This window comes from Myotis daubentonii, chromosome 19 (genome assembly GCF_963259705.1).
Source record: "Myotis daubentonii chromosome 19, mMyoDau2.1, whole genome shotgun sequence".
Taxonomy (NCBI): Eukaryota; Metazoa; Chordata; class Mammalia; order Chiroptera; family Vespertilionidae; genus Myotis; species Myotis daubentonii.
In genome coordinates this window covers 26,754,013-26,776,935 of record NC_081858.1, presented here as the reverse complement: position 1 = coordinate 26,776,935, position 22,923 = coordinate 26,754,013, and the positions used below count along the sequence as shown (strand labels likewise).

At 57.5% G+C, this 22,923-nt stretch overlaps 1 protein-coding gene across 6 annotated transcripts; it reads left to right on the top strand.

The window, feature by feature from the left end:
• Positions 1-1,922: 1,922 nt before the first annotated feature.
• On the top strand, positions 1,923-22,532 carry PISD (phosphatidylserine decarboxylase). Of its 6 annotated transcripts, none has more exons than XM_059676583.1 (8): positions 1,923-2,028; positions 5,389-5,468; positions 8,537-8,715; positions 20,391-20,627; positions 20,786-20,924; positions 21,170-21,316; positions 21,482-21,642; positions 22,010-22,532. In XM_059676583.1, the coding sequence occupies exons 1-8, from the start codon at positions 1,964-1,966 to the stop codon at positions 22,232-22,234; spliced, it is 1,233 nt and encodes a 410-aa protein (XP_059532566.1). In that variant the 5' UTR covers positions 1,923-1,963; the 3' UTR covers positions 22,235-22,532. The 6 variants fall into 6 exon arrangements, with proteins under 6 accessions (XP_059532566.1, XP_059532570.1, XP_059532567.1 ...); XM_059676587.1 differs by lacking the exon at positions 8,537-8,715 and adding an exon at positions 18,992-19,157 and having other exon boundaries at positions 1,984-2,028; XM_059676584.1 differs by lacking the exon at positions 1,923-2,028 and adding an exon at positions 18,992-19,157.
• The last annotated feature ends 391 nt before the right edge of the window (positions 22,533-22,923 follow it).

The window sequence follows — 22,923 nt, the reverse complement described above, 5'->3', positions numbered from 1 at the left end:
GTAACTCTCCAGGCTGTTATTTTATTCTTATGGCTTGGCATTAATAAGTTAAAATTCTGCCTGTAATGTCATGAGGCTGGTTTTTTTTAAAATAGACATCACAAAGTTATCATCAGAACAGGCACCATACCTTCCAAAGCGGCCACCAGGTCCTGAGGACTGTCCTGTGCTCAGGACGTGTGGCACTCCACCTTCACGTGCCTTCCGTGCTACCATGAAGCTTTTCTTCCTTCCCTTCTCTTTGTTCCTTTTGTTGTTGTTGTTAATTCTCATCTGAGAATATTGTTTCCATTGATTTTTTAAAATTGATTTTAGAGAGGAAGAGAGAGAAACATCAGTGATGAGAAAGAATCATTGATGGACTGCCTCCTGCACGTGCTCTCCTGGGGATCGAACCCACAACCCGGGCATGTACCCTTGCACTTGTTCGGTTTCACCATTACTGGAGGAGTATTCTACACTTTTCCTCTGTTTAGAAGGCAGAGGCTAGTTATCAATTAAGGTGGTGTTATTCCTTTAACATCTTCCATCTCAGAATCTTAGCATGGGTAGGTCCTCCTGAGAATAAGAGGACTAGTCCAAACTGTTTTAAGAATTCTCTCGACTCCTGGACATGGACAACAGTGTGTGACTGTGGGGGTTGATAACAGGGCATAGAGGGGATAAATGGTGATGGGAAAAATTAAATTAAAAAATGATGGTCTTAAAAAAAGAAAAGGTCTCTGGTGTCCTGCCCTCTGCTAATATGGAGACCTCGTTTCTGCAGTTCCTTCTGGGACTTCTCTTGAGAAGTGTTCTAGAAAATTCTTCAAGCAACTTCCAGGGGTTATAGGTGAGTTTTTCATAACCTCAAATTCCAGTGTCTTCTCCCTCCTCACTGACAGTTGATAACTTTGCATTTCACTGAGATAGAACCTATTTGAATAGAACTTGCACACGGAACCTTTGCAGTTACTTGAACAGATTATTGTAAAATACAATTTTTAACCAATTTTTTTTAATGGAGAAAAGCGTCCATTAAGGCAAACAAAGGGGCCACAAACATGCAGCTCAGCCCCCACCATTCAGTTTGCAAAATCACAGGGATTGCATGCTGGTTCTTAAATGTTAGGCTAATTCTGCCCCCTAGTGGCAGTAGGGACATTCCGAAGAAAGCAATGCCCAGGAACTGTTGGTCATTCATCATGGCAAAAAGGGCAAATCCAGCCTGGCCTGGGTGGCTCCGGGGTTGAGCATCCACCTGTGAACCAGGAGGTCACTTTTCAATTCCCGGTCAGGGCACCTGTCTGGGTTGCAAGCTCGATCCCCAGTGATTCTCATCATTGATGTTCCCCCCACCCCCCCACCTCCATTCCTCTCTGAAATATATTAAAGAAAAAGGGCAAATCCAGCAGCAAGAGATAACAATCTCGAATTCTCATAAACATTAAAATATGTTCAATAGCCCTAACCGGTTTGGCTCAGTGGATAGGGCGTCGGCCTGCGGACTCAAGGGTCCCGGGTTCCGGTCAAGGGCATGTACCTTGGTTGCGGGCACATCCCCAGTAGGGGGTGTGCAGGAGGCGGCTGATCGATGTTTCTGACTCTCTATCCTCCCTTCCTCTCTGTAAAAAATCAATAAAATATATTAAAAAAATAAAATATGTTAAATAAAAGTTGTCATAACTAAAAACACATAGCTACACATGGAGGTATGAACATCTCTGCCTCCACCGGCCACGCTGCTCCCGGCCCTTGTTTAGGACAGCGGGAGCGAGCCCCTCCCACACCTGCCCAACCCGGCGCGGGGGCGGCCGGAAGCCCCTCGCTGGTGGGGCGGGGAGGCCTGGGGGTGGGGCTCGATCGACTCCGCCCACAACCCCTCCGCGTTCCTCATTGGCTCCGTGAGCTCGAGGCTCGTGACACCACATGCGTGCGCCGCTCGTGCGGAGGGGGGCGTGGCCAGTGAGAAGGAGGAGGCAAGATGGCGGCTTCCGTGGGGCAGCGGTGCCTGAGGTTGCTGCGTGAGGTCGCGCCCTGGCGGAGCAGGTACAGTGCTTGGAGGGGGGCGGCCTGGGCCCAGCCGGGGTCGGGAGGGAGGAGTCGTGTTTAATCGCCGGCTCGCCCCGGGGGCCGCTCCGGGGGCGACGGGGTCACCCGCCTTCACCTCGAGTCCGGGAGCAGGTGCGGCTGCTGCCGCGTAGGGCGGCCCGGATTTAGTCGGCGTCTTGCTAAGCGCCCGGGCTTTGCCCTCGCCAGCTACACGTGCACAGGGACAAGGGAAAGGAAGGGGAAAGGCCAGAGGGAGGAAGCCCGTGCCGCCCTGGAGTCGAGGCGGGACTGGCGCCTCTCAGGGGTTCGTGTTCCTGGAGGGGACGGGCGGTGTGGCGTGGGGGGAGCACTGGACTGGGAGTCCTCGGGCGGCTTTCACCTCGGAGTCTGGTTCTTGGCAGCGGGGGGTTTGAGGCCCGTAACCTCCAAGTAGGCTGGACCTGGGGTCCCGTGTACCGTGGCGACTCCCACCTCGGAGGTGCTGGGACCTGGAGGACACCCCGAGGCGCCGTCCACGTCCGGCTCTTCCTGGAGTTGGCGAAAGGGAGGCCCCGGGAGAGGCCTCGCTCGTGTTCACCCAGCCAGTTAGTAGCAGAGCCAGGTCTCTCTCTCTCTCTCTCTCCCCCTCCCCCTCCCTCTCTCCCCCTCCTCTCCAAGGACCTCAGGCTGCCCGCCGTGTGAGCATTTATTATTATTATTATTATTATTATTATCATCATCATCATCATCATCATCATCCCCCATAGCTCGGGAACAGTGGGACTCTCGGAAGATGCATGAGTGTTGGCAGCTGTGACTCAGGGTCAGCCGCTTGGTGTTGTTTCTAAGAAGGGAGTTTGGACGCTGGGAAACACGTGTGTTTCCGGCGGGTTCCTCCCAGAGGCGTTGCCCAAAGCCACCCCTCGCGGTACCTTTGGGAAGTTAGAGACACGGAATTTGCTGAGAGGGGAGCAGAGCTGTCCTCGGCCTGGACGCCAAAGCTCCCCTCTCCCTCGGACTGTGCAGAGGTAGCAGGTCGCTCGGGAGGGGCCTCTGCCGCGGGGTGGTACCTGGTGGGATCTGGGCAGGTGGGGCCCTGTGGTTTCAGTGTTATTACCAGGTGTGCTGCTTGCGTCAGCCATGAATTCCTTTAAACTCTGTCATGAGTTGGGAAGACTAAAAAGTGACATTCCTAAAATATTTTTTAAATGAGGAGGAGGATTTACTCATTGTCATTAAAAAAACGGGGAAGTCGCCGGGCCAGCATCACTCGGTGGTTGAGCGTCAACCTTTGAGCCAGGAGGTCACGGTTCGATTCCCAGTCAGGGCACAGGCCCGGGTTGCAGCCTCGATCCCCAGTGTGGGGCGTGCAGGAGGCAGCTGGTCAGTGATTCTCTCTCATCATTGATGTTTCTCTCTTTCTTTCTCTCTCCTTCCCTCCTTCCCTCCCTCCCTCCCTCCCTCCTTTCCCCTTCCCTTCCTCTCTAAAATCAATAAAAATACATGTTTTTTTAAAGGGTGGGGTAGAGTTACACTTTCGGTACCAATGTAAGTACGAAAGACTAGATTTAGGTGCAGTGATTGGGAAGGATAAGGACTTGGGTACAATGAGATGTCTCAATATTCAAAGGTATTACATATCAAGACAGAAGGAAACTATATTGATACAGAAAACTAAAAGGTAACATTTTCTTGAGTTTTCAGTAAAGCAGCCTCTGAGAGACACACAGATGCAAGCCCCATATCGCAGGGAAGTTTTTCAGTAACTGGGTGATGTGCCACAGGTGATAGAACACGGAGAGAGCAACATCCCGGGTGACAATTTGGGGCCATGTTTGATACAAGAACGGGGGGAGATATGTATTAGAAATAGAGACCTCCATCCTGCTGCCACGTTCAGGCTCAGTAGGTGAGGCTGGGGCTCTCAGTGCCCCCATCATTCATTCTCAGGTTCGGGCCAGTATGGACATGACGCTCAGGGCGTGGTTGGTTGTGTAAGACGTGCATTTACCAGTATATACGGTGCCAGGGACTATGGAAGAGTAGGCCTTTACAGTTCAGTAGGAGAGAGAGAAAACACCCTAGGAAATTATATAAGATAGAATATGAAATGAGGCTGTCAAGAGGCCTGCCAGTTCATTTTCAGAACTTTCACAGCTTTAGAAGCAGGAGAGAGATAACAGCTCTAGTTACAGTGTTGTCACCAGAGGTGATGTTAAGAATATTTGTAGGCTTGTCCGGGTAGCTCAGTTGGTTAGGGCGTCCTAATGCACCAGAGTTTCAGGTTCGATCCCCAGTTCAGGGCACGTACAAGAAGCAAGCAATGCATGCATAAATAAGGGGCAACAAATCAGTGTTTCTCTCCTTCTCTCTAAAAATCAATAAGTTAAAATTATTTTAACTATGACAATATGGACACAGACCAGTCAGCATGGACACTGGTCATAGACAATTGACACGGCCATCCCAGTGTGGGCCAGATTACTGTAAACTCTCTTTCTTTTAATATATCTATAGCGATACATGTAACTTTTAATATGTAGTAATGTGTAACTAGGAGCCAGGCCTTGGGCTGAGGGGTTTACATGATTGTCTCACTCTTAATGAGGCATCGGTCCTGTTTTTACAGGTGGAGAAACAGGCTTGGAATTAGTTAGGAAATTTCCTAAAGTCACGCAGCGAATACGTGGTAGGCCTGAGATTTGAGCCCCACAGTCGGACTTGAGTGCTTAATCACAGGAGGGGCTGCGATCACCTGCTTCCGGACACCATGGGCGAGACAGCTGGTGATGGTCCATTCCTCCTCTGGGCTTCGCCTCATTGCTGAGATTTAGTCCATTGAGAAAACAGACCACCCCTGCCTTCATCCGGGATACAGCCAGCTAACAATTAAGTGAATAAATATATGCAGTCTGTTTCTTTCAGTTCGTGAGAAGTGCTAGGGAGAAAAATAAAGGTTCAACAATAAAGATAAATAAATAAAGGAAGGCAGGTACTTGAGGGATTAGAGAGTGCTTGAGAGCGGCAACTCAGCCACAGGGTGGTCAGGACAGACCAAACAGAGGAGAAACATTTGAGCAGAGAACTGAATGAGTGAAAAATTGAGCCACATAGAGAGGGCTGGGCCGGGGAGGAGCCTGCAACCAAGTGATGTGCCCTTGACCGGAATTGAACCCAGGACCCTTCAGTCCACTGGTGGACGCTCTATCCAGCAAGCCACACCGGCCAGGGCTAAGGACATTTTCGTACATAACCAGGAAATTAACATTGATGCCGTAACATTGTTGAATCCGTAGACTGTATTCAAAATTTGCCAATTGATCTAATTGTTTTAATTATAAAAACAATGTCTAATGGTTCATTTTTGCTTGATTGCAGCCTCCATCACCGTGAAAACACTGTCCTGAGCCACTTCCCACAGCCCTCACGGAAGCTGCCTCTCAGAGCTTTCTCTAAAAGTAAGTAGCCATCCGAGGTGGTGGCCTCTCTGGGCTTCGGGCTGCTCATCAGCTAATTGGGATGCACGTGGCACCTGTTCCTCAGGGTTGTGGTTAGAATCCAAGGACATGTGCCTGTGAGGTGCCCACACGCCGGGCATGTGGTCTCACGGAAGCAGTAGCTGTTGTTCTCTCCCTGTTTTCCGGCTGCCTACAGTCTGTTGTGTGACTGTCCCATTTAGCGTTGGGCATGTGTTCCCAGTCTTTTCCTACTGTAGGTGGCGCTATAGTAACATCTCTGCATCTTCAGGCTATATCGGTAAAGGGCGGACTGCTGAGTCAGGTTTATGTATTTTACAGTTGGGTATTTACGCCAGTTGCTCCTCACAGAGGGTAAACCAGTTTCCCCTCACACAGCAGGGCACGCCGTGGCACATTAGTTCCCCACCCCCACACTGTGGGTTCGGAACTTTTTTGATCTTGAAGCAGCTTGTGAACCCTTTTGAAAATGTGTATTGTCCTTATTATCTAAATACCCTTTTTATTCATCATACCAAGAGCTATTTTTAACTGCCCAATAAGAGCACCTTGGAGTAGAATGAGATGGTTAGGGAGAACAGAAGCAAAGGCTTATTGTAGTTAACAGTGGCGCACCTGGTGTTACTGAACTGGCCTGCGTGCTGGAACACACAGGAACCCCATGGGAGAGGGAGGTGGGGAACCTCCTGCATTAAGCTGTGGTTTTAGGAAGCGGCAAACCCAGTGGAGCAGTGGTCAGGAGGGGCGAGCGCTCGTATTCACTGCTTCCTTTTGGAAGAGTAAAGCAAGCCTTTGAGAGGCAAGAGAACAGGGCCCGTCATCGGACAAATACGCGCCGGCATTAGGTTGAGTGGGACCAGTCAGCCCAGGATGTGGCCTGGTGCAGGGAGGATATAAGTTTTCTCATCACCAAATATTCCAGAAAGAGCAAAAGTGTTCTGCTTTTTGACATATCTTTCCTGGTCGTCAGCGGTAGAGTATTTAGTTATTAAGTAGTAAGGGTCCAGGAGGGATCATTAGAGGGTGGGAGAGATTAATGACACCCTCGCTTGCTCATTGAAAAAAGGAACAGCGGCAACTAGAACCCGCTGGAGGGAAGCGATGCCGGGAGCAGGGCGCTCCTTCCTTGGAGTCGGGCCTACGAAGGGGGTGCTCTGGTTCTGCACAGGCGACTGGGAAGTCAGCTCTAGAGATTTTGTTTTAATAACAGTTGTATTGATCAATAATTCCCATACCAGAAATTCACCCTTTTAAGTATGCGTTTCCGTGTTCTTTAGTATATTTTCAGGGTTGTGCAACTGTCACCACTGTCTACTTTCAGGGCATTTTCATTTCCTCCTTGCCCTCCCATGAAAAACACTCCACCCATTAAACTGTCCCTCCCCATTTCTCCCTCCCCTCCTCCCCCAGGCAATCACTAATCACTTATGGTACGTTTCCTATACTGGGTATCAGTAATAATAAAAGTGTAATATGCTAATTAGACCGGACAGCCGAAAGACCTTCCAGACGTCCTTCTGGATGAAGCTGTGGCTGCCGCTGCTGCAGCTGCAGGGGCCAAGCCCCTTGCAGGAATTTCGTGGATCGGGCCTCTAGTTTCACATGAATGGACTCACACAATGTGCAGCTATTTGTGGCTGGCTGCTTTCATGGCATGTTTTCAGGTTCATGTTGTAGCGTTTGTCAATACTTCATTCCTTTTCATTATCACATAATGTCCCACCGAATGGATAACCACGTCTTGTTTATCCAGTCTCCGTTGGGGGCCATTTGGAGTGGGGTTTTTTGGCCTGTTAGGAATCATGCTTCTGTTGAACATTCTTGTATAAGTTTATGCGTAGATGTATGTTTTACTTTTTTGAGGCACAAATGGTTTTCAAAGTGGCTGCCTCGTTTTGCAATCCCAGCAGTCGTGTGAGTGTTCAGTTTCCCCCGGCCTGGCCAGCACTTAGTCTTTTATTATAGCCATCCTAGTGGCTGGGAGGTGGTAGCTCCCGTGGCTTGAGTTGATTTCCCTAATGACTAGTGATGTTGTTTTGATTGGTTAGGCCGCTCTAATAAAGTGTCACACACCAAGTGGCTTAAACAATAGAATTAATTTCTTTGAGGTTCTGGAGACTAGAGGTCCGAGATGAGGGGGTCACGGGGTTGCTTCCTTCTGACGGCTGTTCCATGCAACTTGTCTGGTGTCTGGTGGTTTGCTGGCAGTCTTTGGCTTCCTTAGCTTTTAGAAGCATCATCCCTCACCCTCACCTCACCTCACCCTCACGTGGCATTCTCTCCGTGTGCGTGTCTTTGTCCAAATTTCCCCTGTTTATAAGGACACCAGTCATTGGATTAGGCCTCATCGTGATGATTTGGTTTTGACTTGATGACCTGTGGAGACCCTCTATCCAAGTAAGGCCCTGTTCTGAGCTACTGGGGGCCACGGTTTCAAGGTATGAATTGGGGGAGGGGCACATGTTGAGCATCTTCTCCATGTGCTTATTGGCCATTCGTATATCTTGTTTGAAGATACGTCTCTTCAAACCCTTTGTACATTTTTAATTGTTTTTTTTCCATTATTGTTGAACTGTAAGAGCTTATGAGATTTTGCATTTGAGAACAGTAGTGTCCAGTAGGAAGTGTCCAATAAGAACTGGACGCCTTGCTAAAGTGAGGTCAGAGAGGCCTGGGTGAGAAAGGGTGCCTGGCTCTCAGCCCTGGACCTGGTGGGGACGGGCTGGCCACCTGGATCAGTGTCTTGACCTCTTTGTTATTCAGTGTTTTCTTAAATTCTGTGACTGTGGCGGCAATTGGGGCGCCTTGTAGTTGCACAGGAAAGATGCTTGTCGCTTGCTCATTGATAGAATTTGGAGGCAGAGGGTCCCAAGTAGTGACGCAGGTAGCACCTGCCTGTCAGATCCCTTGAGAGGCCACTCACCTGCACAGGCTTCTAAGACGCATTGCCTTCTCCTGGCCCTCCTGTTGGCGCTGGGCTTGCATGACTCATTCCTGTCCCTTTTCCCAGGCTCACCATTTTCGCTGTTGTTGGTTTTTTGTTCTTACAGATGCCAGAAAAGTTCACACTGCCCCTGCTCGAACCTTGTTCCGGTTGCGCCCCCTGCCGTTTCTGGTTTTGACTGGTGGCGGCGGGTACGCAGGTTACCGGCAATATGAGAAGTATAGGGAGCGAGAGCTGGAGAAGCTGGGATTGGAGATTCCACCCAAACTCGCAGGTCACTGGGAGGTAGGAATAAAACGGAACCGCCTTGATTTCTCGTCTAGCACAACCGCCTGTCACTTTTAAATGCTCCAAAGTCGAAATGTTTGAAAAAGTGAACCGTGCCTTCTTGGAGCTCATGTCTCCAGTGCGCTCTGGCCAGATACAGAAGTTCTCTCTTCCGTCCCAGACCTCCCCAGGGCGCCCCACGGGCTCTGAGTAGAAATGGCCTGCTGCTGAAACCCTCAGAGTTCTTGCCTGATATTGGGGCTGGCATCCTGGCTGCTCACGCCTTCTCAGGCCGAGAATGAGCTAAAACGGTTGGATTTTGGGGATGTGGTTAAGTTCTCACCAGAAACCAGACTGAAATAATCAAATCCTTTGTCCTTGCTCAGATACTCCCCCCACTAGAGGGCCACGTGGTAGGGCCAGGCTGCGATACTGTTGACCCCGGGGGTGATGGGGTGATGCGTAACGAGCTGCCTTATTCCTCTGTGCTTCCCCTGGCCCAGGACCTTCCCTGACTCAGCAGATATTCAGTAAATGTTGAAATCGAATATAAGTGTGTATGTTTAAAAACTGCCCCCTGCCCTGACCGGTTTGGCTCAGTGGATAGAGCGTCGCCCTGCGGGCTGAAGCGTCCCGGGTTTGATTCCGGCCAAGGGCATGTACCTGGGTTGTGGGCACATCCCCAGTCAGGGGTATGCAAGAGGCAGCTGATCCGATGTTTCTCTCTCATCGATGTTTCTAACTCTCTATCCCTCTCCCTTCCTCTTTGTGAATATTTAAAAAAAAAATAAAAATAAAAACTGCCCCCTTTGCAGCTATATTTAACAAATGAAAATATAAAATACCAATCGGTCTTGGCAGTCTGGGCGGAAGAGGGGGTGAGCGTGAAGACGTTACGGTGTTTGGAATGATGCCTGGGTGTCCTCGTGAGCCGCTCCGTCCATGTTGGCATCCAGTGCAGCTGGTCCGGGGCGTCTACGAGTCCCAGGGGCTCCTCAGGGAACTAGGCTGTGTCACTTTCCGTCTGGGCCTTTGTGTCGTCAACTGTAAAACAGTGGGTCACCCGGCTGGAGGGGCTCGGTTGAGCGTCGTCCTGTGCACCCAAAGGGCAGGTTCAGTCCCCAGTCAGGGCAGGGACGAAGGCAGCCGATGAAAGTCCCCCCCCCCCCCCCCCCCCCGCTCCCGCCAAGCATGTCCTTGGAGGACTTGAAAACAACAATAACAGTGTTTGGATTGGAACATGGCTCCAGCTCTAACGGTTTATCTAGAATTGTTGGCATTACCTGCTACATGTTATATAGGCTTCCTCCCCAAATCCTGTTTTGGCTTTTGGTGTTGACCCTCTTCCTCCAAGAGAAGCAGGGGAATGGTTTCACTTGAGTCCCACAGCCCTGTGAAACTGCCTTTGTCGGCGGGCCATGCAGGTCGCGATGTGGCTGGACCCTGAGATGTGTCCGTCTGTCCTCATGTGCCTACCGTCCACACGCCGTGGCCTTTATAAGAACCGACTCAGACCAAGAGACCGAAGGCTTTCTGTCCTCTGGCGTTCCAGCGCAGATCCGCAGGGAAGGGCAGGCATCGAATGTGAGCACACTCCAGAGTCTGCTGGGCTCTGCATTCTCCATGGCCCTCGTGGTCTCCCCAGTGAACATGCTCTTCCTGGAGAGCAGTTAGTGTTGCTGAGCTGACTCATGACTGTCGTCACGTGTTAAAGCCAAGCTGCTTCGCTCTGGCCCCAGCACGTGTCAGGCTGACTCACCCTGTGAGGAGCTTGCCACCCTCAGGAAATCCCCACTCACTTCAAGAGGATGTACATTTGGGAGAAACTTGCTAGTTCCAAAATCATGACAGACCAGTGTCAGCAGCTGTTTTCTCGGCACCCACTTGGGGTTACCGCCATACGTGAGGCCGGACCTGAAAGGGGATTGTTTGTAATGAGGGCGGGGTTGGTTAGCTCTGGGGTCAGCCGGTGACCTGGTTCATGGGTCGATGCTCAACCACTGAGCCACGCCAGCCAGGCAGACTGTTTACTCTTCAGTGTCCTTGGTTACAGACGACAGGGTTTTTCGATTTACTGGATGGTTGTAAACTGCGTGGCCTTTACTCAGGACTAGGTCAGCCCTGCTATTGCACTACGGGGTGGCTCTCGGGGATGCCTACTCAATGCCCTGTATTCTGTGAGGACTTCCCACCGGCCTGTGCAAGTGTGTCCTGACCCCGGGTGAGCTGGGAATTGGCTCCCAGCTCTGAGTGTGGTGGAGCTCCTGGAAGCTAAGCCCCTGCATGTGCATGGCTGTGTAGTGGGCAGAGCCTCTGGACCTCAGAGAACCCAGCTCCTTATTAGTACAGACACCTCCTTTCATTACCAACTAGCAGGATGCGTTGCAGCAGGGGCACTTGGAGGGTTTTTGTAAATTATTATTTTTTTTAGGGTTCTGGGAGCAATTCCAACATTTGCATGTGTGTTTGGGGGTGTATTTCCCACACCAGCAAACAGGCTCACACTAGCTGGGTGCCCTACAGTTCAACTCAGTTCTGACAGCATCTGCCCAGAGCTAGCGAAAGACTCTGGGTTAAGGGCGGATTCTGCATCTGTGTGGCAGTTGAGATTTCAGATACGCTGTCCTCTTGTCCCCATAAGTCAGAAAGCGGGAACAGAGCCTTCTTAAGTACCTCCTAACGAGAGGGGTGACGGTGTGTGGCGCTGTACCCCTAAAGCTACGGGGTGATGCCAGGCGTGGTGGGGGAGTGCACCAGGAGTGGCGAGGTGACTCCCGGGTTTCTGGGAACATAGCTGATGTCAGTTCCATGCAGGGTGACGTCTGGTGACAGATTCCCCTCGGTCTCTGGCGTTTCCTGTTGGTCCTTTCTTGACCTGAGGACGGGGCCATGTGGTGGGAAAGCTGGGCGATGGAAATGGGGGGCCCGTCCACACGGCCCTCCTGCAAGCCACGGAGGTGCCACCAGGGAGGTGACGAGCAGGGGGGGAGGCCTGTGCTGCAGAGGGAGCTGTGGTGGCAGCCGGCCCTCGCATCAGGCGTGAAGAGCTCCCGGAACACCAGCCCCAGCCTGCAGCCTGGCACGCGGAGTGCTGGCCGCGTCCTACCTGAGTGGCTGGGTCCTGTGACCTGTGTCTGCTGTCCACGCTCGGGCAGCTTGCCCCGCTATCTGCCTCCGTTTCCTAGCCCACTTGTCCTGGCTCACTGGGCTCAGTTTCAGGTCTGACCTTAAGTTTTCAATCCATTTTGAGTTTATTCCTGCACATGCACCTTGTTCTCTTCTCATGCTGTGTGCCCCCCTTCCTCAGAGCCGAGGGGCTCCCCTCCGCGTGAGCCGGAGAGGCCTGCGGGCTGGCAGGGCTGCTGAGAGACATTTGCAAGCACCCATCTTCCTCCCCCCTCCCGCCCGACTGGCCCCCAGGGAATGGGAATCAGCAGAGATTCCTGCCACCCTGTCCCACTGCCTCCTGGTGCCCTGGCGCTCAGTGGGGAGCTGCAGGGGTTGACCTGGAGGGGAGGTCTGTCCACGCGTCTTGGTGGCCAAGAGGCCTGAGGCTTGCAGAGCCGCCCAGCGGTGAGAGGTGGTACTCCCACCCGCGGCAGTTGAAATGAAGGACCCAGTTGGCCGGAAGGGGCTCATTCTGAGGGGAAGTAAGCTTACCACAGGCTCTTGTTTTCCCAGAAATGATCTGTCAGCTATTGTCTGGGATCCAGAAGGCGTTTCCCTACTGAAACAGGGCCCCCGGCAGTCAGGTCCGAAGGCCGAGGCTGATCCCAAGGCAAACCTGGGGCATGTTTATGACTTTTCTGAACACCATCCCCTGAGGGGCTTGAGTGTCACAATGAACTCTGGGAGATGGTGTGGAGCCACCTGATTGGTCATTTTACCAGGGAGCGTGTTGGTGCCTCCACTCGGCAAATGAGAAGCTGGCCTTTCGACCCACAGACGCGTGCTGGTCTGGGTGCTGGTCTGGGTGCTGGTCTGGGTGGGCCGTGCTGGAGGCTCCCAGGACCTTTCTGCTGCGGCGTGCGTGCGGCCAGGACTCTGGCGGCCTCCTCTGTGCTTTAGCTCCGTTTGAGCTCGTCAGGTGGCATTTGCTTGGAGTGTTGAGGTGAGAAGGGTCTGGCGCCTCAGCAGGGCTCAGAATGCTGGGAGCCCGGGCTGGGCCTCAGCATGGGTCCCGCCCGCTGCTCCTTCCGCTGTGGGATGCCGGGGACGGCCTGAGGCAGGAGCCTCCCGTTGCCTCCCTGCGCTCCACGGGCAGCCAGGTCTCCAGGTCGTGGAGAAGGTGCTGGTCCCAGTGAGGCCTGGTGTGGGCGTCTGCACGCCCTGGTCAGCTACCATCTCTTCGCAGCCCAGAGGCGTCCAGAAACCACGTTCTCGGTGGAAGAAGCAGGGCTTGGTTTGGTTCAGGAGCCTGAGCCAGAAGAAGGCGCCTCTGAGCAGTGTGGCCAGCGGGTTGGCGTGCTGCCTGCGTGGCCGGCACCCCCAGCAGCCGGGCCCCTGAGTCCTGCCTTGCTGTGGTGAGTGGGCGGGCTTCCTGTCAGCCCTTCCCCTGGTCGGATAGGCGAAGTGCGTCATTCCATCCGTGTGGACTGGTGGGCATGCGGATGTGGCGCTGGCCCCACAGGCTAGGGGTCTGCCGTCTGGTGGGTAGAAAGGCAGGTCTAACACTGTGTGTGCACCTGAAACTAATCTAAAATAAGGTTGACTGTTAACTGTAATAGGAAAATAAAATAAGACATGTCCTGAGTGTTCGGCCCAGGGGCACACCTGGCCCCCTGGGCTTGTTTGCTGGTCTACGGGATTTTCGTACGGCAGGCGTGGCCACCCACAGTGAACTGGAGGAGAGGAAGCGGGGGTGGGGCAGCCTGGGTCTCGGGATGTTTCACTTTCTCACTTGGAGGGCTGGACAAGGCTCCTTAGCCCAGAGAAGTCACAGGCACCTGAAGGCCCAGCCCGCCTCTAGGGGTGGGTGTAGGGAGGGGGTCAGGGAGGCAGCCGCCCAGACGACCAGGCCCTGCTGGGGACTGCGGCTCCCCACCCGCCATGTCACTGGGGAAGTGCCCTGACTGTGATCCAGGGTGCTGGTCTCCTCTTCCCCTTGAAGGGCCCCTGGGCAGGCGGGGCTGGGCCGGAGGCGGAGCACAGCTCCCGGTGTCTGGTGTCCGCCCTTCTGTCCCGTCCCACTGTCTGAGTGGCTGGAGGCTGAGCCCCGCCCTCCAACCCTAGGCTTTGGCGGAGGAGCGGCGTCTCCGTCTCCCTCGTCCGGTGCAGCCCGGAAGCCAGCGGGACAGGACCACCTGCCGGTGAGTGAGCTGGGCTCCTCTCCACACCCGGCTGGGAGGCCACCAGCCCCCGCGGTTCAGGGCACCCCTTTCCGGCTCGGAGCCTGAGGCCTGGGGGCCCAAGGAGCCCACCCCACCATCTCCCCCAAGTAGTGGGCTTCCCGGCCCCGCATGGCCGTCGTGGACCGGCCGGTTGGATGAGCTCACTTCCTCTGCATCCCCTGGCTTCTCGGAGCCTCAGGGCCGAGAAAAGGGAAGTGCCTCCAGCGCCGAGAGCTCGGCTGGTCTCCTCTGTGCCCCCCAAAGGGCCTGGGGTGGGCCTGGGGGGTGGGGCTGCACTGCTCCTCAGCGGGACCTGGCCGTGTCAGTACTTGTCGCCCCCTCCCCGCCCCTCGCGGGGTGACGTGCTGTCCTTTCTGAGCCTCATCCCTGCTGGCAGGGGGACTGCCCGAGAGGAGGGCCTTTCCTTTGGGAGAGCCCTGTCCCCCTCCCCGGCTGCCCCTGGGCCATCTCTGCTTCCGCTTCTCTTGCCGAGGCCTCTCCAAGACGGCCCGCCCACGTCACGGGGAGAGCATGGCTCCGCTCCTTCCTTGTGAAGCTGTGCCTGTTTCTAGCCGGGAACAGGAGGAAGGGCTGGAGCCTCACAGGGACACAGCTGCCTGGTGGCCAGGGCCAGGGGAGCTGGGGGGCGGGGGGGACGGCGGGGGGAGCGGCTCTGCCCTCCAGGGCGGGGCACACAAAGGTCGGTGCACACGTTCAGGGGGCATGGGGTTCTGCTGAGGCTTCAGAGGGGTGACTGGCACCCAGGGAGATGGCCGTGCAGGTGCAGGAGCAGAGTCTGGGTGGTCTCAGGCTGGACGTGAGCAGGGCTGCCGGGCCCTGTGTGCGCAGGGAGAGCCTCTTAGGGGGCGGAGGGGGGACAGTTCCGACCCCCTCACTGCCTCCCTGGCCTGGCTGAGGCTCAGACCTGAGTCTGTCAGGTCCTGGGAGCCGGGGGCACATGCCCATGCCCACCCACCTGTAGTAGCTGGTCACTGGCCTGGGTCAGTCCGTCCGACGTGAGGTGGAGTGTCCATTCGCCCGGTCAGTGAGGGTGGACAGCGACATGCAGCACTGCTCGGTGTGAACCCCCAGAACAGCGCGTCCTGGCATAGATGTCTCCCTCCAGCCCCCCACCCCCCGGCCGTGGGCCGGCCAGAGTGCTGTCCCTGTTCCCGCGCAGCTGGGAGGCAGAGGCGGGCAGGCGTGGGCTCAGTCCTGGTTCCCCGAGTCCTGTGGGGCCCTCTCTTCCTACTCACAGGCAGCCTCGGCCCTGTTCCTTCCACCTCCCAGTGGGGGACACCTCTGTCCCCCAGGGTGTGGGTCTGGAGGGGAGACGTCGGGAGCCAGGTCTGGGGGTGAGGCTGCACTGAGCTCCTGGTGGAAGGGAGGCCTGGGTTTCTGAGCAGAGTCGTTCTGGGTGTGGTCACAGCTCTGGTCTGGGCCTGGGGCGGGGGTGGGGGTTGGCGCAGGAGGAATGACCAGGGAGAGCTCCTGTGAGGGGCAAGGCCTCTCCCTGCTCTCAGGGTGGGGGTTTTGCAGTAACCACATTGTCCCTGTCCCCACCAAAGCCACCTGAGTTCTCATGGTCCATGTGACTGTCCCTTAGGCCTTGTAATGACTTTAATGTCCTATTGGTCACAGCCCAAAACTCACCACCACGGAGTGTCCTTGAGACTCTCGGGGTCCAGGGAGAGTGTCCGCCCTTCCCCACCTCTGAGCACCTCCTTGCGGCTTCCTCATCACCTGAGGCACCCCCACCCCCAGCCCCACTCGGAGCCAGAGAGGGCGAGGCTGGCCCACGTGTGGAGGGAAGTGGGGCTCGGGGATGGGAGGCCGGGAGCGCTGCTGGCTACCGAAGTGGCTCTGCCCCCGGGAGGTGAGGGGTGACCGCCAGGGACCGACCGCCTCCGTCCTGCAGCTCTAAGCTGGCCTGGGCGCCAGGCTCGCTTCCTGGGGACCTTTCAGAAGAAGAGGCAGAGGAGTGGCCGAGATGGGACTGAGGAGGGAAGGACCTCCTGCAGGCCCCTGAGGACAGCAGCTCCTTGGCCAGCTCCTGAGCTCCCTCCACTGTGGGGTGGGAGGTGAGGAGAGGGGAGATCTGGGGACCATGAAATCCCAGCATGAGCCTCTGCTTTGAGGATGAGGTTTCCAGAGAAGCGGGTTTGTCTGCGGGCTCTTGACTGTGCCTTTCTGACCTGACAGCATGCTGCGTGGCCACCATGGCCGAGAGCAGCACCCGCAGGTGGCGGCTGGGCCCCATCCCCTCCCACAGGCCTCGCTGGCCCCACCGCGAATCCGAGCTTTCTAGTTTCTAGAGGCAGGGAGAGAACCCCGTCCTGGAAGCCACGCACCAAACTTAGCCTCGACTGCCATCACCCTCTGGGCCTGTTTTCTTGGGGAGCAGTATGAGGCCAAGGCCTGGTGGAAGGGGTGGGGTATGCTCAGCTTGTGAGTGGTGTGGTTGAGGCGACCTGACCATCAGGGATAGGACTGCCAGCTGGAGATCACAGAGCCTGAAGCAGGGGTGTCCATGGGGCAGTGGCCTGGGGAGGGGTCTGGACCTGCTCTGGTCTGGGTGGGCCGGGCTTTGCTGTCTCCTCGGTCAGGGCAGAAATCCACACTCACGTCCAGACTTCAGGCAGCCTGGTCCTGGCTCCCACAGGCCCCTGCACACCTGGCAGGTGCCAAGCTGGCCTTTTCCTCTGCCTGAGGCGGGCTTGCTGGGTGTCATCTGGTCCCGCTTGTGTGATAGAGCGTGTTGAGTTGGGGCCTCCTGCTGGGTCACAGGCGTTGGCCGTGTGGGGTCCTGGGGGGTCAGAGATGGGGCCGGAGGCCAGGCTGGTGGGGTGTCCTCCCCGGGGCGGAGGCAGCAACAACCTGGGATGTTGCTCTTCTTCCCTGTTGTCTGTGAGGCTACCGGAAGGGCTGGAGGGGGCACGTGTCCTCCCCCTAGCCTAGCGGGTCCCCAGCCGGAGCGTTGTCCCTGTTCCCAAGTACCGACGGGGCAGGCAGACGCGGGGCAGGGATGAGCTTCAGTCCTGGCCCCAGCTCCATGCCGTTTTCCTGGCTGTCACCCGGTGCTCCCCGTATGGGGGTCCGGGGCATGGGCCGTGAGGAAGCGCCACCTCTCCTGCCTCCCTTCCCTCACTCCTCAGACGCTACTTTGTCACCTGAAGGGAAAATGGGTCAGGTCCTGGCAAGGGAGGGGCCTCCCGAGCCGCAGACTGGGCGACGCTGGGCGCCTGCCTGGACGCTGGGCTCAGATTCCCTCCGATTCCCGCTCGGGCTCCTTGGGCCCAGAGGGGCCGGTCCCCTCCCTGCCCGGCTTCACTGGAGCGGCTGGGGCCAAGCTGGGGACAGCGTGGGCCGCGCTCAGGGCTGGTGCTGCGGGCCCAGCAGGTGTGTGACCAGTGCCTGTCTTTGCAATAGTCCCCGCCCCACCCAGTGGTCCCTGAGCCGAGGGCTGAGGAAGCGGCGCCGTGACAGCCCAGGAGCTCCTTGGGGGGAAGGGCGGAAGGAGGAGGAACAAAGGCAATCGTGCTGGCGCCGCCTCCCTGCCCGCCCACCATGTGTCAGTCAGAGGCGAGGCGAGGACCAGAGCTCAGCGCAGCGAAATGGTGAGATGCTGCCAGCGGCCTCCTAACCCTGCTGTTCCCCGCCACGACCTCCACAAGGTCAGAGTTCATGTCCAGCGGCCCCGAAGTGGAGGTGGCGGCAGGGGCCCCGGGGCTCCCCCGCGGTTGGAGGGGCCCGGCCTTGGGGGCCTCAGTCGGAGAGCCCGCTTCAGGTACTGGGGAGGCGGAGCGGAATGGTGGCCCAGGGTCTGCGCTGCACCTAAACTGCTGCACCCCCACCCCAGGCGCCCCACCCCGATTGGGTGCAGCTCTTCCAGGATTGGTCCCTGTGCTTCTGCAGCGAGCAGGGCGGGTGGGAGCAGTGGGAGGGGGAGCGGGGATTTGTCTGGTTTTGCTTGGGCCCCACCACCAACCAGACCTGTTTAAAAAACTGGGGGGCGATGAGAGAATGAACGGGGAGTCCGCAGAGCAATGGATGCGGCAGAACCGTCCCTGAGCTGGGCCTGGCCATCGGCTCGGTTCTCTGTGTTTCCTGCTTTCGGTATCAGCTGAGCTGCCTCTTTGTTCCTTGGTTTGGTCAGCAAGTGGGGGCGGGGGGCAAAGGACACCGCTTCTCTGGGGGACTTAGTTTCCAGTTGAATGCAGTCCGTTTGCAGATGCTCAGAGGGTGGCAGTGTGGCCTCCTGATGGCTGCTCTCGGGCCTCGGCAGCATTTTCCGAGCCTTCGGCACTGGGGACACGGGCCTCACTGATGTGGCTCAGGAGGCCCGGGTTCTGGGGAGAGGCTGCGCCTGAGCTGAGTGCGCTGGGGCTGGGAGGCTTGGGCCAGGGGTGTGGCAGGTTCCCCCCAGCAATTTGTGGATGGGTTTTGGAGAAGCTGACCTGGTGTCGAGTGGCCATGCTGATGGATGGAGCAGTCACTACTAGGGGGCTGTTTTCCTCTGTGATCTCGTCAGGCCTGGAGCCATCCGTTGGTTCCCCAGGTCCTCGCGGGCAGTAGCAGTAGCTCCCCCACGGTGCGCGGCTATGCTGAGGGGTGCTGGGAGGTCAGACTGCCTGCTGGTGCCCCAGGAGGGTGGGGGCGAGGTGGTGCTTAGCCCTGAAGGGCCTCCCAGGGCCCGTCCCATGTTCAGAAGCCGCTTTCTCAGAGCTGGACCTCCCGCTGCGTCTCAGCTGCCAGCAGACACCTGTCCGCCGCAGCCGGGGCAGGTGTGAGGGGCTGGGACTTGAGCTGCCAACCAGAGGCAGCCAAGCCACCGGGTCAGAATGGGGTTAGGATGCAGGGCAGGGCGGGCGCTGCTCTGAGGCGAGCTTGCTGAGGGTGGGTGGGGCTCCCAGTGCCTCCCAGACCCCGGCTGCTGACCCGTCATGCGTGGACATTGCCCGCAGGTTGCACTTCCCCCAGCTGGCCCTGCGACGGAGGCTGGGACAGCTGAGCTGCATGTCCAGACCTGCGCTGAAACTGCGCTCCTGGCCCCTGACGGTCCTCTACTACCTCCTGCCCTTCGGTGCCCTCAGACCGCTCAGCCGGGTGGGATGGAGGCCCGTGAGCAGGGTAAGTGTGTGCAGGCTGCTGGCCGGGTCCACCCGGGACCAGACCTAGGAGACAGTGGTCATGGAGGGCCTGGCTGTGGGGCTGAGCCTGGCAGGCGGGGTGCTGAAAGATGAGGTGAGGGCCTGCTGGCCGGTGGCTGTGGTCCTGCCGACAGGTGACCGAGGGCCGGTCTGCCTGCATTTGCGCCTTCGGGGGCTCTGCTTCCGGACGGTACCGTGTGGGCCTTCAGAAAACGGTGTCGGGTTGGTTTCCTTGTTCAAGGAGGAGTGAGCTTAGAGGTAATTTTGAGAAGAATCTAAGCTAATTCCTGGATGCCAGGGGGCGGTCCAGGAAGGCTGGAGCCTGTGTGGGCCCTTGGGGAGGGGATGCCTTTGAGGACATGGGAGCCCGGGCAGTTCCCTGGAGGGCAGGTGGGCCCCAAGGAGGAGGCCCTGCTCCTGGCCCGTGGACGGCCCAGGTGGGGTGTCTCGAAAGCTATGGAGCTCTGGACATTCGACCTGAGGGCACGTGGCAGCTGTGGCCACTCGTGTACAAGCGTCAGCTGGGAGGAGTTCTGGGAATCAGGCAGGCAACACCTAGAGGCGGTTAAGTTGAAATGAAATTGCTTTTACCTTGGGGCTTGGTTGTGTTCAGACATCAGCCACCAACTAGCAATCCCATGTCAGCGGCACCCAGAAGGGTCACCTGGCCCTGAGAGAGGCTGGTTCCCTTGTCCCACCTGGGAGGAGCCCCAAATGCAAACACCATGTGGCCTGGCCCGTCACAGGAGATGCCTCTGCCTGCTGGGCGGGCGACACAGCGCATCTGCCTGTCACAGTCCCTGACCTTGGACGGGGGAGTGGGTCCTGTTAGGACAGGGAATCACTTTGGGCTGCACTTTCCTGTCCTCCAGGACCTCCTGCCACAGCCTGTCTGTGACGATATCAGATCCATTTATGCTCCCTCCCCCTTCAAGAAGCAAGACTGTGCTGCCCAGTCTCGCCCCAGGGACTAGGATGGCTGTGGGCGGGTCTGTGTGAAATGACAAACACCGGAGTTGTAGTCCCGTGTCGGTCTGGGCCAGGACTTAGTCTGTGAAACCACTTTGCAAGCTCAGTCTGGTTCCTAGTGAGAAACCACATCACAAGCCAATGTGGGGTGCACAAGGCCTCTGGAGGGGGCCCCCTTGGTGGGGTCAGTGGGCCCGCAGGGTGGCCAGGGTGGCCGACTCACCCACCCGCCTGTGGCCTGCAGGTGGCGTTGTACAAGTCGGTGCCCACACGCTTGCTGTCGCGGGCCTGGGGTCGCCTTAACCAGGTGGAGCTGCCGCACTGGCTGCGCAGGCCCGTCTACAGCCTGTACATCTGGACCTTCGGGGTGAACATGAAGGAGGCCGCCGTGGAGGACCTGCACCACTACCGCAACCTCAGCGAGTTCTTCCGGCGCAAGCTGAAGCCGCAGGCCCGGCCCGTGTGTGGCGTGCACTGCGTGGTGAGGCCTGGTCCTGCCTTCCACTCCCCCCTCCAGAAACAGGATGTAGCCTGTGCCTTTGGGAACCAGTCCCAACAGCCCCCACGGGTGGGCATTCCTGCCCTGCGTCCCCTCTCCCCCCTCCCGTCCCTGGCAGTAAGACCCGCCTGCCCTTCCAGATCAGCCCGTCGGATGGGAAGATCCTCAACTTTGGGCAGGTGAAGAACTCAGAGGTGGAGCAGGTGAAGGGGGTCACCTACTCACTGGAGTCGTTCCTGGGCCCGCGTACCTCTGTGGAGGACCTGCCCTTCCCACCAGGTGGGTTCTGGCCTGGCCACCCTGCTGCAGTGTGGCTGGCCCAAGGTCAGAGGGTGAAGGCTGGGAACGGGTTGGGAAGGGGACACTGGGAAGGCTGTAGGCACTGAGGGCTGGCCCCTGGGCCAGGATCACTCTGTCCAGCACTTCAGGGCCTCCCTGGAGCCCGTGTCCAGATGACACACCGGCCCCAGCTGGGGACATCGGGTGCCCATCTGATTGCCTGGCCCTGTGTCCGCCCCCGACAGCCGCCTCCTGCAACTCCTTCCGGAGCCAGCTGGTCACCCGGGAAGGAAATGAGCTCTACCACTGCGTCATCTACCTGGCGCCCGGGGACTACCACTGCTTCCACTCGCCCACCGACTGGACCGTGTCCCACCGGCGCCACTTCCCAGGTAGGCCAGGCCGGCCCAGGGCCGAGGGCTGCCTGTGAGCCCCACGTGCCCTCAGCTTCTAGGTCTCAGGGACCCCGCCTCCTCAGTGTTTGCAGTGATATGAGTGTGACCCTGGGTGGCTGGGCCTCCCGCCGGGCAGAGAGTACAGTGTCCCTGCTGCCACAGGCTCCCTGATGTCCGTGAACCCCGGCATGGCCCGCTGGATCAAAGAGCTCTTCTGCCACAACGAGCGGGTGGTCCTGACCGGGGACTGGAAACACGGCTTCTTCTCGCTGACAGCTGTGGGGGCCACCAACGTGGGCTCCATCCGCATCTACTTTGACCGGGTAAGCAGAACCCCGGCCACTTGGGGTCCCCTGCGCAGCCAGATCTGTCGGAACCAGAAGTTTGACCCCTGCCCCTCCCTGGAGGTGGCTGGAGAGGGAGGGCCTTTCTTGGTGTCGGTTTGTGACTGCCCCTTGCCCCCTCGGGTGCTGATCTGGCACCTCTGTTTGTGCTGGAGAACAGTCGGGTCTGATCCCTCAGAGGCCTGCCTCGTTCAGAGCGGGCGTCGGGCACTGTGTCTGGTTAGGCACCGGCCCCTGGGCTGAGCCACTATGCCCACCGCCCTTTGCAAGCAGTTGGGGGCGGGCCGCCGGCTGTGTCGAAGGTCCAGGGAGCTAGTCTCCACCTGCTCTGCCTCTGCCTCCCCAGGACCTGCACACAAACAGCCCGCGGTACAGCAAGGGCTCCTACAACGACTTCAGCTTCGTGACCCAGGCCAACAGGGAGGGCATTCCCATGCGCAAGGGTGAGCACCTGGGCGAGTTCAACCTGGGCTCCACCATCGTGCTCATCTTCGAGGCCCCCAAGGACTTCGACTTCAAGCTGAAAGCAGGACAGAAAATCCGATTTGGGGAGGCCCTGGGCTCCCTCTAGGCCTCTCCTGGCTGCCGCTACTGAGGGATCTAAACAGAAATGGGAGAGTTTTTGAGGGGAACCTCCTCAGCTGTCTGGAGGGGACTCTCAGGACCAGAGGGTCTGACCAGGCAGGACCTGAGTCACTTCTGCTCCTGCTGTCCCAGAGGTGCGGGCAAGGCCAGAGCCCGGTCCTGCCCAAGACCTACGTCATCCCCTCTGCTCACCCTAAAGAGAAAGTAAGTGTCGGGCTGATCTCAGATTCCCTTTCGGAGAAGTTTTAACTCCTATTGCATAAACCAGAGACCTGCATCTCCTGGCTGAGCGTTGTTGGTCTTGGTTTGTTACGATGGTAAGTGGTACTGTACCTTCTGCTCCTCCCATCACTACTGTTGGCCTCCCCACCTGGCACTGACTGGGCCCACCAGCCTGTAACGTAACCGCTTTCTGTTTCCAAACCCGGCCCACCTGGTCACTGGGAAAGCCTTCCTCTTCATACTGGTGGCGACTACGTCACCCGAATCAACCAGGTCTCCCAAGGATGGTGACTAGACGAGGTGCTTTGCAGACCCGAGTGACCCGGAGCTGTCAAGGCCAGTTACTGAACCCCCTGACTGGTGTCCCGTGTGAATGGGGCAGGCAGGTAGTCGTGGCCACACGGGGAGAGCTTGCGTCCCCCCGCCGCCCCCCCCCCCCCCCAATCCAGCCCT